The sequence below is a fragment of the Brassica napus genome, chromosome A8 (assembly GCF_020379485.1).
Source record: "Brassica napus cultivar Da-Ae chromosome A8, Da-Ae, whole genome shotgun sequence".
NCBI lineage: Eukaryota > Viridiplantae > Streptophyta > Magnoliopsida > Brassicales > Brassicaceae > Brassica > Brassica napus.
This window is the reverse complement of record NC_063441.1, coordinates 13,449,036-13,466,195: the sequence shown is the minus strand read 5'-3', so window position 1 is coordinate 13,466,195 and position 17,160 is coordinate 13,449,036. Positions and strand designations below refer to the sequence as shown.

General features: G+C 34.3%; 2 protein-coding genes and 1 long non-coding RNA gene across 3 annotated transcripts; 2 read left to right on the top strand and 1 right to left on the bottom strand.

Moving 5' to 3' along the window:
* Positions 1 to 5,882: 5,882 nt before the first annotated feature.
* Positions 5,883 to 8,786, top strand: LOC106361036 (UPF0496 protein At4g34320-like). Its single transcript, XM_013800733.3, has 2 exons — positions 5,883 to 6,642; positions 7,996 to 8,786. Exons 1-2 carry the CDS (start codon positions 6,186 to 6,188, stop codon positions 8,673 to 8,675), a joined length of 1,137 nt encoding a protein of 378 aa, XP_013656187.2. The 5' UTR covers positions 5,883 to 6,185; the 3' UTR covers positions 8,676 to 8,786.
* Positions 8,787 to 11,514: 2,728 nt separating this feature from the next.
* Positions 11,515 to 14,037, bottom strand: LOC106361035 (4-hydroxy-3-methylbut-2-enyl diphosphate reductase, chloroplastic). Its single transcript, XM_013800732.3, has 10 exons — positions 13,699 to 14,037; positions 13,265 to 13,461; positions 12,991 to 13,170; positions 12,787 to 12,918; positions 12,632 to 12,706; positions 12,439 to 12,544; positions 12,276 to 12,370; positions 12,005 to 12,190; positions 11,839 to 11,925; positions 11,515 to 11,749 (listed from the first exon to the last, which is right to left on the bottom strand). Exons 1-10 carry the CDS (start codon positions 13,958 to 13,960, stop codon positions 11,684 to 11,686), a joined length of 1,386 nt encoding a protein of 461 aa, XP_013656186.2. The 5' UTR covers positions 13,961 to 14,037; the 3' UTR covers positions 11,515 to 11,683.
* Positions 14,038 to 15,940: 1,903 nt separating this feature from the next.
* Positions 15,941 to 17,053, top strand: LOC125577390. Its single transcript, XR_007315820.1, has 6 exons — positions 15,941 to 16,032; positions 16,100 to 16,204; positions 16,319 to 16,416; positions 16,500 to 16,611; positions 16,728 to 16,904; positions 16,982 to 17,053. It is a non-coding gene; the product is annotated as an uncharacterized LOC125577390 (long non-coding RNA).
* The last annotated feature ends 107 nt before the right edge of the window (positions 17,054 to 17,160 follow it).

The window sequence follows — 17,160 nt, the reverse complement described above, 5'->3', positions numbered from 1 at the left end:
AGAACCATCAGCAGACGAGGCTCGCTTAGCTCTGTAGAACGACGCTTGCTTTGTGGGAGTTCTAGACTGCCTTGCGTCTTTTGGTTTGTCTGTCTTTGTAGGAGTAGCACTTTTGTCCACTTCTTTTGTTTGAGTTTTAGTTTTTTCCTTGCTTGCAAGAGGGGGAGACTTCGTCAAAGGGATGTGCAAGCAGTTCTTGACAATGTGACCCAGTTCTTTGCAATGGGTACAGGTAGGAGGGAGCCATGGGTAAGTGACCAGTACTTCTACCACTTCACCAGACTGTCTAGTAAACTCCACTATACTAGGAAGCGGCTTCATCAAATCTACCTCTACTTTCACATGAGATAAAGTGAGGCTCACTAAATTCTTAGTAAAATCATCAGTCTCCTTTGGCTCTCCTACAAGACCAGCAACGAAGCTTAATCCGTCCGTATGTCGCAAGTCTAAAGGAACTCCGTGGAGATGGGCCCATATCTGGATAGACTGGAGCGATGGCGACTGATCAGAGTGAGCAGAGGTCCACTGAGCCGTATGAAACATGGAGTCTCCAACATACCAGACCCCTTTTTCGAGAATCTTTTGCTTCAGATAGTCACTTGTAATCCTTACAAGAACTGACCTTGTGTTGGGGTTATTATGAATTTCTAGACGCTTTCCTTTGCCCCACATATGATTGAGCACACTCTGGATGTGACTATAAGGAGGGGGCCTTCCTTTGAAGTAGCACACAATGAAGTCTTTGTGAAGATCAGCCCCTTTTTTGAAAACCTCATCTGGGATAAGAACTCGAGGCCTTCCCGTTTCAGAGAATTGAAGGGGAGCTAGTCTTTTCAGCGTCTTGTCTTCTGATCTTCGAATCTTCTCAGCAAGAGTTGGGTTAGGCGCAGTGAACAAGTTAGGGGATGGGCTAGGGTTAGGATTAGGATTAGGGTTAGTGTTAGGGCTAGGACATTGATTAGATTTAGGGTTCGGGCTTTGGTAGGTTTGTTGAAATGGAGGTAGGGCGTGTGCAGAAGATGGGAAGTGAGGCTTTTCAGTTGGTGGAGGAGAAAGGATAGGAGCAAGGTTATCAAAATGGTTCACAGTTGTTGTTTGTGGGGTAGTTGAGAAGGTAGGCTTTAAGGGAGCAGGAGGGGAAGAAGAGGCACGGTTCGTATGAAGAGGAGAAGAGAATTTGGGCTTGAGAATGGTGTAGTTTTCAGTTGAGGTTTTAACAGCAATAGTATTTTCAGATCTAGTTGCGACAGTGCCTTCAGATCTTGAAACCACTAACGTAGTGGAATTTTCAGTGGGACCAAGCACCACTGCAGTTGAATCTACCAGAATCATTTCAGTGTCTGGAGTTTCAGAATCTGAAACAGAGGAAGCTGGTTCCAGAGGAGAAGCAGCAAGTAATAGTAGAGAAGAACGACGAGAGGTTTGGGGGGTAACAGAGATAGAAGGGGACAGAGGAGGGTATTGAACAAGGTCAGGGGGATCGGGAGGGAGAGGGGGAATGGAATTCCGGTCATCACCAGAGGTGAGAGGCGGTGGAAGGAGGGCGGAAGCACGGTGGTTACGAGACCAAGGGTTTGACATTGGAACCTGTGTCAGAGAGAATTTGACTTTTTTTACAGGCTCATTTCTTTATCACGCTTATTTAGTATTTGCACAAATATATATATATGAACTTATGATTGTAAACCTGTCCGTTTTGGATTTCTTTTGGTCGAAACTAAGTTGTTATATAGTTAGACGAAGATGAAACTATGTTTTAAGTTTTATTAAAAAATCTGAATCCGGATGGGTGGCCAATATTATTTATTTGGATGATTAGTTGGTTGGATTCAATCGAAATACTCCGATTAAATAAAAACATTAATTTATGATTAAACAATACAAATAACGAAGAAATAGCAATCTGTTTTGGAAAATGCACCGACCCAAGTTAGATTTTTACTCTTTCAGTATAAAGTATAAACATGGAAAATAATCACGTGACTTGTGGAAGCAAGGCAACGCGTTACAAGAGCACGTGACGTAGCGTATTGGTGGTAACTTTTCCTCGGACTATCTTACAGAGAATCTAGGAAGAGATCATCTTCTAGTAATCATAACAACAATACGCTCAGGTTTTTCTAGTATTTTGTAACTTTTACGTAATAATGTTTTTTTTATTTATGTGGGGTATTACCGACGTAATTTATGATTATTAGAAGTGTAATCACAAAATGTTATAAGAAAGGTTAACTTTCACATTGATCTTAGTTAAGTCATACATTACTTTTAAAACAAAAAAAATATATCTACACAGTTCTTTCATACTATATGATAAAAGAAAGGGAAAATCGCATAAAAAACCATGAAAGTGTCACTTACTAGCACTTTAAACCTTGAACTTTTTTCACTAACACTTTTAACCTTCAAAGTGACATTTTTATCATAAAAAACCTCCAAAAAAGAAAAATAACCGGTTTAACAGGTTAAAAACAGTTTTTTTTTAAATAATCATTTAATTAATAAAATAAACAAAAAAAATTAATAAAAATCGAAAAATTAAACAAAAAACTCATAAATTCAAAAAATTTAAAAAATAAATAAAGATTTAAAAAGTAAAATAAAAAATAACAAAAAATAAATAAGATCAATTTAAAATGGAGAAAAATAAAAAAAAATCATAAATTTCAAAAAAAAAATGAAAATTAAAAAAAAAAATCATTTGAAAATGAATTTTTTTTTATCAACATTCATTTTTAAATATATGTCAGAAATTATCATTGGAGATATGCCAAAAATCGTATCATTGGAGATATGCCAAAAACCGTTATTTCCGACATATCTCCAATGACGGTTTTTGGCATATTTCCTATGATAATTTCCGACATTATATTTGAAAATGAAAAAAAAAACTTTTTTGAATTTTCAAATTTTTGAAATTTATTATTATTTTTTCTCTATTTTAATTTGATCATATTTATTTTTGAATTTTAGTTATTTTTTGTTTAATTTTCTAAATCTTTATTTATTTTTCTCACTTTTTTTTAATTTATGAGTTTTTTGTTAAATTTTCCGATTTTTATTAATATTTTTGTTTATTTATTAATTAAATAATTAGTTTTTGGAAAAAAAAAACTTTTTTAACCTGTTCAGCCGGTCATTTTTCTTCTTTGGAGGTTTTTTATGATAAAAATGTCACTTTGAAGGTTAAAAGTGTTAGTGAAAAAAGTTCAAGGTTTAAAGTGCTAGTAAGTGACACTTTCAAGGTTTTTTATGCGATTTTCCCATAAAAGAAAGTTAGTGAACGTTTCAGTTAAATAAACTCAGAACTAATGATACAAAAGTAAAGGGCGTTTCGGTAAATGTTCAAGAGAGAGACAGAGAGGGAGAGAGAGCTGTTTAATGACTTGTTCTCCAAGCTGGTAGTGCTAGAGAGCTCGTCAAGTATAAAAGGGGGAGCTGGTGAGAAAACAACTTTGATGATTTTCAGAAGCTTTGGGCGGAAAGAGATAGAAGCGAGAGGCTCCAAATTAAGTTTCATTTCTGCTCAACACCACTGATTTAATAAGGTAACTAGATAATAACCCGCGCCTTGCGCGGGATGTGATTATTAGTTTCGTTATTTTTAACAAAAAAGACAATAAATCTGTTTAATCTGGATATTGGTTAGGTTTTACGTTTTTTTTTGTTTTTAATCTTCTAAAATATAACTATTATTTTAAATTAATATTCATTTTAGTTTATTCGGTTAAAACATTTGATTTTTTGGTTTTTTCGGATAAAAACCTAAAATTAATATTATATGTTTATTTTCATATTATGAAGTTTAGATAGTTGTCATGTCGAACCAATAGTTTCATATTATAGTTTTTAAACAGATGATAGTTTAAGAAAAAGAAAAGAAAATTATTAAGACAAATCATTTCACTATAATTTGGTCGGTAGTGAAAGAAACATTAAGAAAAAATATTTCAACTTTCAAAAAAATTAGATACTTCAGCTGTGGTGAATACTTAGTTATAAGATGCTCACATCAAGGTGCACATGTATGTTTATGTAAAAAGTATATAAAAATAGTTGAAAAATATATAAAGATATTGTTAATTAATATTAAATGACATTTTTGTTCAGAATAATACATGAAAGATAAAATTAAAATTTATTTAAAATAAAAAAGACCTTGACATTAGTCATTTTTTCATCAAAAGAAAATAAAATTATATTCGTAAATAGGGGTGGACACATATCAAGTATCTGGATATTTGGAAGCATTCTTGTCAATTCGATCTTTAGCCACCTAGATATTCGGTGACTCCGATATCCGAAATGTTTTAGAATTTTAAAGAATATCCGATTTGATTCGTAAATAAAATAAAATTTTAAAAATAATTTAATAATAACATTTTATTACAAAAATAAAACATTATATAACCTTTTAATTCTAGTACCTAATATAATAAATTTATATTGTAAAACTGATATAAAGTATAATATATATAATTCTTTTCATATATGTATATATATGCATATAACATATCGAATTAGATATATGTTCCTAAAAATATTGGTATTAGTGATTTGCTTCTTTTTTGGATATTGTATTTTAGTATTTGATTTGTTTCGTAAAGTTTCAAATATCAAGATTTTTTGGTTCAAATCAAAACGGATAACAAATCGAATCAAAATTTATGAATATTTTGCTCAATTTTATCTGTAAACAATAAAAATAATATATATATAGTTTGACTTTTGATTCGTTATCTATTTTTATTCGAACCGAAAAATCCAGAGTTTTATTGGAACTATGTATGTGAGTTTTATATTAAAAAAAAACACAAAGTACATAGTGTGAACACATTTATGACTATAGTGTGAACGCATTATCATATTTATTATCAAATCATTGTGAGGCTGCCACGTGTCTATTATAATGTGAATGCATTTATTACAATGCTTCTCTTTTAATATATAAGGGATGTTTAGTTCATGTGTTAACATATCTTTGAATCATTACATCATCAGCTCATATCATTTTTATACTTCGTTCAAGCAAAGCCAATCATGATCTTATATGTTAAAAAGTGGAAGCTTGTTGGGGAAACTTACTCGATTGCTCTCGTCCATCATAATATTGTATAATTTTGTTTTCTATTTATAACCTTTACACCAAAAAAAAACACATTTATAACCCGGTTTTCGAGATCGGTCTTGAGACATCCAAATGAAACATTCGGTTTGATCTCTCCCAAATTTTTAGTGCTTAATATACATGAATGATTCGGCTCTCAAATTATATATATCATCCAACTTTTATACCGTAAATGTTTTATGTACCTTAAATCTCACGGCCCGTACCGTTGAATTCTAAATACTACATGCATTTTTGTGTGTTATGCATGTTTTCTCAATCTTAAGGTTTTCCGGATAATATATCAGCCTATCATTTATCATGTACAGTTATCAAGAAATTTATCTACCAAATGCAACATAACTAAACACAAAGAAGTGATAATTATACATAAGAAGTGATAATTATACATATGAATGGAAACTGAGGTCCTTTTTATATAAAAAGCAGTAGATTTTTGTGATTAAAAAAACTCCGTATAAGGTTATAGTCTATATAGAAGCTGATAATTTCTTCATACAAGTGTTTTTTTATCTTGTGTGCTTGATTTGTTTGGCTTAATATTCTTCATTTTTACTCAACCCATTGATTTTTATGCATGAACTATGATCTGAAGCAGCGTTGCTTTTGTTTCATATTTAATCTGTTAGGATTTAGTAAAGAAGAATATCAAGCGACTAACCTTTGCCTATGCTTTTTTCAACTAGAATACGTAGTAAATTGACTCTTTGCCTATGCTTTTGCCTATGCTTTTGTTTCATATTTAACTCTTATGTTTTTTTTTTCAATTAACTAGAATACGTAGTAAATTGAACACGCACATAAAACAAAAAAGTAGCATATATATAAATGATTTTATAAGATTTGCGTATGCAAAAAGTCGGCTAAAACGTTTGCTTGCCGCGTTACACAATGCCCTAATTCTCGTCATCATCATGCGTGCAAGCTATATTCCATTTCCTTAACGATTCTCATTCTTACTCTCTTTTATTTTAGTCTATAATTCTTCAATCTTTATTAGCATTTCTATGTTAAAGAACAACAGTATTCATATTTTCAGATTATTCCTAAGAGGAAAATGGGAAACCAAACAAGCAAAAAGTCACAAGAGACATCGTTTAAGACCACAACGACAAACATGCACTACACAACGGAGCTGAGATCATACGAGGCTGCATGTAAAGCAGACACGGAGCTGCAATCTTTCGACACATGTTTACAGACACGGACAAGTCACGTGATAAGCACGCTAGCTACGGGTGTTGAGGTTCGAGCGCTCTCGTTTGATTCCCTCAAAGAAGTGACCGAGTGCTTGCTAGAGATGAATCAAGAAGTGGTGAAAGTGATATTGGACTGTAAGAAAGATATATGGAAGAATCAAGAAATGTTTGAGCTCGTTGAAGATTACTTTGAGAATAGCTTGAAGACACTTGATTTCTGCGCTGCTTTGGAGAAAGGGTTGAGAAAAGCTCGTGATAGTCAGCTTTTGATCCTTGTTGCTCTTCAGCACTTTGAAGATGAGAGCCTCGTTGAAGGTAATACTAAGTTCACCCTTTAAGATTATTATTTATTAAGTGCTAGTATAACGATTAGTAATAGCCTTCAGATTTATATCTGAACCGAAGCCGGTTATGAGTTCAGTTCATCAAACTTTTAAAAAATAAAAACAATCACTTCGGAATATGATTATTTTTGGTATTGCAACAAAAAATAATCAAATTTCAGACCGAACTAACAAAAAAAAACCCGAACTAACAATAAAAACCCGAACCAACCAAAACAAACAAAACAAGACCGGAAAAACAAATCTAACCGAATTTAACCGATTTTCCAAGTTTTAAGAAAATTAAACAAAAACCAAACCAAAGGAGTAAACCAATTAAATTCTCTATATTTTTTTAAGAACAGAAATATTCAAGAATGAAGTTATTTTCGTTTTTCTGCTTGAAATTTTTGACAAACCTAAACTAACCAGAACCAAATTAACCGAATAAAACTGAAGGCCTAATAAGTAGTAAAGATATCATCCTGTTTCAGAGTTAACTTATGACTTTAATATTCACTAGATCTCGATCCGCGCAACCGCGCGGGTTATTGGTTTTATTTATTTTTATATAAACATTTTTTTCGATTTTAAATTAGTATATATTATAATATATATATGTGTCTATCAGTTTTTAAAACATAATAAGTTTACGGTATATTTTTTTCATTGAATATATTGTTTCAAACTTTCACGTGTATTTATATCTTCTTCTATATATATATTTTCGGATTATTATTTCATTATTAAAATCATAACTATATATATATAAAGATTAGTAAAATATTATTTTATTGTCATATCCAAAGATATTGTAACATTTCACAAATTTTGAAAGTTTTTAAAAAATTAAACTTTTCGCTTCATAGATTTATATTATCGAGTAAATATTTAAACATTAAGTTTTTGTTTAATTTTTAAAATAAACTATATAGTTTAGAATTTGTTTTCATTAGTTTAAGGTAGTAAAGATTAATCATTGTTAGATAATATGATTTTTGTTATTTAAAAAAAAATCTTTATAATTTTAAAAGTTAACATCAACAAATATTTAAATAATTAACATATCGAGGTATAATATTACAACATTAAAATTATATCTATTTAATTTATATTATCTATAAATCTAATGAATCATCTATTGTTTAAATCTAATTATTGATAGTCCAATAAAAAATTTTAGTAGGCCCAAAATTTAAATGATAAGATTATAGACTAAATGTAATATAATTTTCTAGGAATATGTCCATTAGGTCCATTTTTTAAAAAAACACACATGAATCAAGGTTGTGACTTTTATTTTAATATATAAGATTATTATTTGGTTGGTTGTGTTGATTCACAGGTTGTAATGGATACGAGAAGACACTTGACGAGCTGAAGAATTTCAAAGACGCAGAATCACCTTTCAGCAAAGACTTCTTCAAGATGTTCCAGTCTGTGTACAAACACCAGATGCTGATGCTTGAGAAGCTACAGCTTCGCAAGAACAAGCTTGACAAGAAACTCAAGTGCATCCACACATGGAGAAAACTCTGCAACATCATCTTCGTGGCTACATTCGCCACTGTACTCATCTGCTCTGTTGTGGCTGCAGCCATGGCAGCTCCTCCCGTGGCTGCCGCTCTTGCTGCAGCTACAGCCGTGCCGGTGGGCTCAATGGGGAAATGGATCGATTCGCTGTGGAAGAACTATGAGAATGCACTTAAAGGACAGAGAGAGGTGATCAGTTCGATGCAGGCAGGGACATATGTGGCGGTTAAGGACTTGGATAATATCCGGGTTTTGATCGAACAGTTGGAGATTGAGATCAGGGGGATGGTGACGTGTGCTGCATTCGCAGTGGAACATGAAGCAGTCAAGCTTGGGATCGATGAGATAAAGAAGAAGCTTGAGGTGTTTAAGAAGAATGTAGAGGAATTGGGGGCTCAGGCTGATTTGTGTAGCAGAGATATAAGAAGGGCAAGGACTGTGATTCTGCAGAGAATCATCAAGCATCCCAACAATGCTAGTAGCAGCACCTGAAACCACACAAGCAACTCAGCTTCGTGCTATGAAATGTTTGATGACTCTGTAAAGAATAGTACAGATTCTTTCTAAAGTTATGTTTAATAACTCAAAACTGTTTATGATGCATCACGTTGCTCTATATATTATTTGATGATTGAAAACAATGGGAGACGAGACTTTTTCACATTTGGACTATTAGTACGTGTTTCTTCAAGGCCTCTAATATTTGCTTATATCAGAGTGGGTTAACACACTAAAACGAAGATCATAAGTACATATTAGATCTGAAAATCAGGGCCTTTAACTTAGTGATAAGATTCAATTCTATAATCTCCTCCTAAAAGAGACTTGATGATACAACTTTCTCCCATACGGAGTTCACTCTCAGCTTCACTCATTTCATCCATAACTCCCCACACAAGACTCCCTGAGGAGATTTTAAAGACAAGTTTCCTATGCAAACTCAACAAAGCTCTCTCTGCCTCTCTTGCTCAACCTTATCTCGTAAGATATTAGTATAAACATTATCCTCATTGTTATCCAATCAACCATTTTTAGAAAAGCATTTAGAAGAACATTTATAAGGTGTTAATATTGCTCTTCGTTCAATACTTTCAAATGAAGTTTCTGGTAGAACATTTGCGTATAAAATATAAAATATATTTTTTCCAAAAAATAAATATAATTATTTTATTTTATTTAATAATACCAAAAAATATGTTTATATCCAAAAAAAAATATTTTTAAAAATAAAAAACACAATTTTCTTAAATATATTAAACTTTTTTAAAATAATATTATTTCACATTTAAAATATAATTAAATTTATATAATTATATGTGATTCATTATTTTTCATAACAAAAACATAGAATAATATATAGTTTATTTATTTATAAATAATATAGATATATTTGTATTTATAATATATATTATATATTAATTTTTATGATAAATTAATAAATGAAATCTTTCAGTGTTCTATCAACCAACTTATTAAATATATAAATGAGAGCATACTGCTTTTATAGCATATTGCTTTACGAATCAAGGCTCTTAGTCTCGTTTGAATCCAAATAGGTGTTTCCTTATACGTATGAAGATCAGGAAAAGCTGGAAGCCATAAAGGAACATGCTCTCCAGGTGGAGTTTCACCGATTTTTCCAAAACTAGGAGCAATTAGCAATGCTCAAGTTCCACTCTACACTAAATCACATGATAAAACTCGAGTCTTTTTCAATCCAATCTCTTATGAATTTCATTAGATCAACAATATAAAAGGGGTTTAAAAGCAAATGAAACTATTTTAGGGCAGCAAATATACTAAGTTTCAACTAAAGTTAAACAAAACACGATGATCTATCTGGCTCGAATCAGCAATAAACTACATTTCTAACTTTTCACTACCATAAAAGTTTTGAAATCTTCTTCTTACCATAGGAAGAAACCAGGCAGGGACAACAGGAGTGGTGTGCTCCTAGAACTGATCCAAGTTTGACCCATCGTTCTGAACCTATACCCGACCAACCCGTAAGATCAAAATTTTGTATATAAAATACTTAAATAATAGTATTTCACTTCAAACCAATATAATCTAGAGCTAGAGACGTGAAAGTATTGCTACATGAGAAGATAAACAAACCATTTTAAGCTCGCATATATCTCCCTCAAACTACTTCTTTAGTCATAGCCATGTAATTTTCCAAACAATTAGCCAGATTATAAGGATATCAATAACTAAGTTTTTGTTAAGTTTCATGGTCTATCCAAATGGTTGTAGTGTACATGTTATATGGATGTCACAAAGACTCATATGCCGTAATAATAATGGAATGGTAAGCCATTAGGTCTAGAGGCTGATGGATACTTACATCAATAGTTGTAAGATATCTTTTAGAACCCCCATGAGTACGTAGTCCTTTGTTAATTAAGATTGAAGCTATTAATGATCGTGTTGTTGTGCTCCATTCTAACAGAAGTGTATTCGGAAGATCTTTCGAAGTTGATAAAAACCATATAAAATCTTAGATGTATACATGGAGGTTAGGTAACCCATTTCTTGTTATGAGACGAACATGTTTCGCAATAGAGTTTGTATGTACAATAAGAGCAGTCTAAGAAAGTTGTGGAAACTGATTACTAAGGCCTTAGGAGAGTTAGTTTAAGGAACTGTGATATGAATATATGATTCAGTGCTGGTAATTATTCAATTCACCAGATATGATAGATTTGATTAAGGAGATAGGTCTTAACGCTCGACAATTCCCAAACCAATATCATAAACCAGCCCAACAAACCCACACAAGATCTGTGGCTTAAAACTGGCAAAACTACACTTTCCGGCATTACCTCTAGTCGAGTTACAAAAGAACTTCGCTAGACTTAAAGAGAACACATAACCAACCTGTCCCAAGAGAAACAAACACAGTATTTTCTTATTATGGTAGAGCCAGGAAAACAAATGGAAAGTAACAAGACAAACACATGTCAACTTGAGAAATTTCACTTACCTCGGACAGCTTGAGTTTGATGATAATTGTATTGATGTTACGAGGAATGATCTTCTGGTAGAGATGACACAAACGAAAATGGTTTTATACGTTCTCTTCTTCTGGAGTTTCTTGACGGTTATGAGCTCAGAAGGACCAGGTCCTTGCTCCTTACTCTCAGTGTCATATACATTGCAAACAGTGCTCCTCGCTCCCGCTCATGGAGCAACGAAAATAAAACTAAGATATAAAGTAATGAAACAAGTATCTCCGTGAGAAAAGACATATCCAGGTGCTTAAAAGATTAGTTATTAGAAACTCTAATTCTTCATTCAGTCCCAAAACCATAATCATAACATAGTCCTGTAAAGAAAAAAGTATAATTTTCTATCTCTTTCTTCAAATTTATTTTTAGATTTAAATGTTTTGAACATGAAACTGACACATAAGTTACAAAGACATCATCATAAACTACATTTTACTTTAGCGCACACACTTTTGACATGAAGTAACTATTTGAATACAACAAACCACATTAAGCCAGCTGCAATAACTCTTCACGTTTAATATCAAACACCTTCACCAAAACATCTTCCACGACCTGCAATTCACAGCAACATTTCACGCATGTCCTGCGTAAACAAAAAAAGTACAAAGACGAGCAGCATATGACTATTAACATATTTTTACCTTATCCGGAGTTGATGCGCCTGACGTCACACCAATGGTTATTGGCCCCTTTGGAAGAAAGTTCTCCTTCTCCACCAGCTCTCCGTACTATCAATGTAAACAAATTAAAGACCGTTGAAAGAGAATCAAGAAAGAATGAGTGGACTTTAATGGCACTTTGACTTACGTGGAGCTTATAGGCTATTTTGTTCCCAGGTCCTATCCGTTGCTCACTGTCGATCCAGTAAGATGGGATTCCACGGACCTCTGAGATCTCCTGAAGGTGAGAAGTGTTGCTCGAGTTCCACCCACCGACCACTAGCATGAGGTCGATCTTCTCTTCCACTAGCTCATAGATTGCATCTTGCCTCTCCTGAAAAGATGAATAAACACTTCCATGAGTGTAAGAACAGAAACTAATGTTAGAGATATTGGGGGGGGGGGGGGGGGGGATGTACTTGAGTAGCGTCGCATATGGTGTTGAAGCTGATGAAATGTCCGTTAACGTTTTCCACTCCATACTTGCGCATCATTGTCCTCTCAATTAATTTTCCTGCAAGTTTTTTTAAGCGCATGAGAAGATATAGTTTCCAAAGATATAAAGCAGTGTAGTAGACTAACCAATCTCCTCTGTTTCTCCCTTGAGCATCGTAGTTTGGTTTGCAATACCCACTTTGATAAGGTCACTGTCAGGGTCAAAACCCTTTGAAACAGCATATTTGAATTTCTACAAGGCCACCATAGATATTAGAGATCAGTTACAAAAGTACATCAAGCAAAAAAACAGAATATGTGGAAGGGATGCTCTCTTTACCTCCATGAACTCCTCTTTTGTTGAGCTAGATCCATCGAGTTCACCACCAAGAATGTAATCACAAACGTAATTCGCCTGTGATGGTCAGTAACAAGGTACACATCAGTAACAGTCAACGCATATACAGAAGTTTTTAACACTATAAAAGTTTGTACCTCTTTCATGTTCTTTACAATGATGTACTTCCCTGCAAAAGATGCAGTTGCAATAGTCTCCTCATGGTTATATTTACCGTGAATGATCGATGTGTATTCCCCCTTCTTGTGCTTCTCAACCATGTTCCACACCTTCAGACCCACAAATGTCAAAATGGAACATGAAGTTTGAGATTAATATGCTGCCCACAAGAAGAAATGTACCTTTGTCACCCAGGGACAAGTGGTGTCGACGATTTGAACCTTCTTATCATTGAGAACATACATCTCATCAACACCAGCTCCAAAAGCAGGAAGAATCACCACATCATCTTTATCCACTACATCAAACTGCTTCTTTGAATCCTCAACGGGAATAATCTGAACATCCATTTCTTCTAACCTCTGCCCATAAGAAAAGCCATCAAAAGGTTCACACTTTAAGTAAATACGCAAGTCATCAATGTTCAATCAACTGACACACACAAAGCAGTATCACCTTATTGACGGTAGGGTTATGAATAATCTCGTTAGTAATCCAAAGCTTCTCCTCAGGAAATTGCCTTCTAGCTTCATAAGCAATCTGAACAGCACGCTCAACACCCCAGCAAAAGCCATAAGCTTTAGCTAGCTTCACGGTAACATCTCCCCAAGAATACGTATACCCATTTGCTTTCAGCGTCTCCAACACATCACCTGAGAGTGTCATCATATACAATAACAAGATGCAACTTCTTATTCTTGTTAGGTCTACCAAATTCAATTCTTGACACAAACCCAACATTATCCATGGTCTTAACCAAAGAACAATCCATTTTTCAATTGAAAAACCAAAACTTTCGATTTAGCTTACCAAAAACAGAGCAAAGAGTGGAACTTTAAAAAAAAAACAGAGCATCCAACAAAACCCAAGGAAATTGAGCTGGAACTTACTGGTGTACTCGCGATTCATGAGCTTGAGAGTCTCCTCCTTGTGACCAAACCCTTTGCGATTGTAGTTATCGCTTCTCGTCAAGTTCTTGCGGAACGTCTTGGCGTCGAAGTCGGAGTCCATCACCACCGATGGCGAAGGAGTGTCGTCGTTTCCAGACGAGCATCGGAGTGATGAAGGTTTCCGGCGGCGGAGGGATCCGGATCCGGGGGCGAAAGTATCCGGGCGGATGCATAATCGGCAGAACTGAAGCGCGACAGCCATGGCGAGAGAGAGGCAACGCTGAAGCTGACTGTAACTTGTTAATGGATGGTCCACGATTTATCCTACCCTCTCTACATATAAAAATATATAAATTAAAAATGAATTAACATGTGTATTTAGAAAAATTCACCAAAAATAAAGTAAAATACGTGTAAAATGCAACCAACCACGTGGACTTGTATTTTCAAGTCTTACTATTATTTTAAAAAAATAAAAGGTCGAAATTTTTGGGGATTTGATTTTCATTTTGGAAAGAGAGCCTAAATCACTGATGAAAGTGAAGTCGCAAATTTATAATTACCTACGCCACAAAATCACTGATGAAAGTGAAGTCGAAAATTTATAATTAAACACTCTTACATATGTGTGAATGTAATTTTGGATTCTAGATTGATTCACAATTTGTCATCTTCTTACCTACACACTTTCATGGATAACGAAATTATTAACATTTATTTTAATTAATAAAACATCATTTCGAGATTCTCTACAATAAAACATCATTTATGTTGTCCTTGTCCACTTAGTAGTGATTTGCTTATAAAATTCGTTTTTGAGTATTTCCGTAGGCATGGATGTAAGTATGTAACCAAAGTTAGACTATGCTTTCGTTTCTTTCTTCTGATTCTAGAAAACAAACACTGAACGCTAATATCATAGTTTATATTATTTACTGATAACTTCATTAATCTTTTTCTGCTGCTTTCTATTCGCTGGTTAAAGCAAAAGTCCATTGGGTCTTTACATTTGATGATATTTTCAGAAAATAAAAGTGGCGCAAGCTGACATGCTAGACTGTTTTGATGTGGTTATTGAGAAATGGATCATGTTATATGAACGTAAAACTTAGCTAAATTTCCTTTCCATCCACTGTTTTGGACTCAAGTTTTGCGAATGAGTGTGTACTTATTTGAATCCTAACTAGAGAAACCTCATGATTTTGCTAAGGATTTACTGTTTGTGGATGCTGGTGATCCATGGAATCCCCGTTAAGAAAACGTTAGGAAAGTCATGGCAACTCTTGATGGAGTTCACCGGGTTTTGAATCCAGATGGGGTTTTCATTTCCATTGCATTTGGCCAGGTATTATAAGCGAATATATGATATATCATATTCTTGCATTTACTCAATTATTAGCTCTAAAACACCCTTTTTTTCTTTATCATGCAGCCACATTTCAGGCGTCCTTTGTTTATGGATCCCAAGTTAACTTGCTCCTTGGAGATAACACTTTTGGCGATGGATTCCATTATTTTTTCCATACAAAGGTAAGTACTCAAAGAATCACAAAGCCTCGTTCTAGTTGAACTGAATCCCTGACGAGAAAGGGTTTTGTATGCTATTTTCAACCAAGTATCATGATCAAAGTTAATCATTATATAGAGATTTGAGATTTTTTAAAACTGATTATAAGTTTCACTACATCTTTATATATAAAATAGGCTTTGGATCCCTCCCAGGCTATCCATGTAGGCAGACATGTCACTAATTCGTGCAACGTGAGCTTGACACGTGTCCCAGGAAGATGAAACTCATCGTTTCATTTATTCTTGAGCGTGATGGGCTTTGATCGTTTGTTATTGTGTTTGGGCTCTAGAGTTTGATGGTTTTTGCAGCCCGGGTACATGGAATCATCTCTAACCTAATTAGTAGCTATCTCGAGTGATGCTTCTCACGTCGTCTACGGCCTATCTTGATGCAGCTGTGTCTCTTTCTCTGCCACCGCGCCTCCGACTACTCCGACTGTGTCTCCTCCTTTGTGACCGGCTCCGTATCTCCTCCTCTGCCTCATCATTATATGCGACTCCAGATTTATTTTCCTTCTCTTTCTGTCGCCAACAATGATGATTAAGCCTCTTGGATCAGCTCTAAGGTATTTTACGCAGATTTCCTTTTTTTCGTTTCGTAATTGAGTGATTATAATTTTTATTTACTTCTCTTATGTTAATTGGTTGATTTTCCATTTTGGTTGTATTTACTTGCAGGTCTTCTGGGGTTTGGACAAAAAGCTTGCACAGAGAGAGCATTTCCTTTCTGTTAATTGTTTGATTTCCTACTCAAAGTATTCAACGGTATGCTTATACATCACCGTCCTTCTCCAGACCCGTCTTGGTATACTATATATATTTTTTTTTTCAGGAATTGGAATCTTTCTATGAGAAGTTCGATCCAGATTTCATCAACATCAGGACAAAGGCCAGAGAGGTGTTGCAGAGGGAAGATGATCTTAGTGAAATTGTCCAGGTACGTGTCACGTATCCTTGGCATCTAAACTCAAGTTATAGAAAATAGTCTCTCTTAGCAGATAATACATTCTGAAAGAACTTATTTGACCTGTGCATTATACTTTGTGTGCAGCTTGTGGGAAAAGATGCGCTAGCAGAAGGTGACAAGATCACCTTGGAACCAGCTAAGCTATTGAGAGAAGACTACCTTGCTCAAAACGCATTCACACCGTAAGATTTTACTGTTTCCCTTTGTTTCTTCGTTACGCAAATTTCCGTTGCTTCCGATATCATTCCAGAACCATTTCTTCCAGAAGTGATACTCATCAAAGCTTCTTTACCAAAGCTTCCTCAAGAAAACCGCAAGAGTTACGAGGCCATGGGTCTAGGCACTCAACAGTATCTTTCCTGGAAAGTGACGTCAATGTAAGTCTATAATTTTAGATAAGGGTTGTTTTGGATATCTATAATTTTGATTCATAGCAAAACGTGTAAAATGATGTTGGAATCAGTGGCTTACTTCACAGAATATTTCGCTGCAGTTATAGGCAAGGGTGCTGAAGTGAAGTTCGCCGCAAGTTTGCTAATGAGTGATATCGTTGCTCTCTTGAACAATGAAGACAATCTTTAGTCAATGATGTTAAACTTACTTCTTAAGAGTTGCTGAGCTGATACATGCAAGCAAAGATGGCACCATTAGCGGAAAGAGTGGTCAACAGGTCAGTTTTACTTAATTTTAGTCTAGAGATTTCATCATTTTCGTTTTGGATCAATGCTATTTATTTTATTATTCCAGATAATGTTTGAGCTCTTGGCCAAGGTGGAACTGCCCTAGGAATGATAAAAGAAAAGACTTGGTTAAGGCAAGTATATGCTATTCAGAGAACTTCATCTTTTTGTTTCCTCAGAGCCATTTTGAAGCTTGAAGGTTCACTGAGAATATACTTCAGGCTCTTTATAAGTTGCCCACTTAGG

Excerpts from the sequence above, each read along its gene's own strand:
- LOC106361036 (XM_013800733.3), top strand. The coding sequence starts at position 6,186 with ATGGGAAACCAAACAAGCAAAAAGTCACAAGAGACATCGTTTAAGACC. Across the intron at positions 6,643-7,995 it reads AGATGAGAGCCTCGTTGAAG|GTTGTAATGGATACGAGAAG; the intron begins GTAATACTAAGT and ends GTTGATTCACAG.
- LOC106361035 (XM_013800732.3), bottom strand. The coding sequence starts at position 13,960 with ATGGCTGTCGCGCTTCAGTTCTGCCGATTATGCATCCGCCCGGATACT. Across the intron at positions 13,462-13,698 it reads CATGAATCGCGAGTACACCA|GTGATGTGTTGGAGACGCTG; the intron begins GTAAGTTCCAGC and ends TGACACTCTCAG. Across the intron at positions 12,919-12,990 it reads CTTGTCCCTGGGTGACAAAG|GTGTGGAACATGGTTGAGAA; the intron begins GTACATTTCTTC and ends GTGGGTCTGAAG.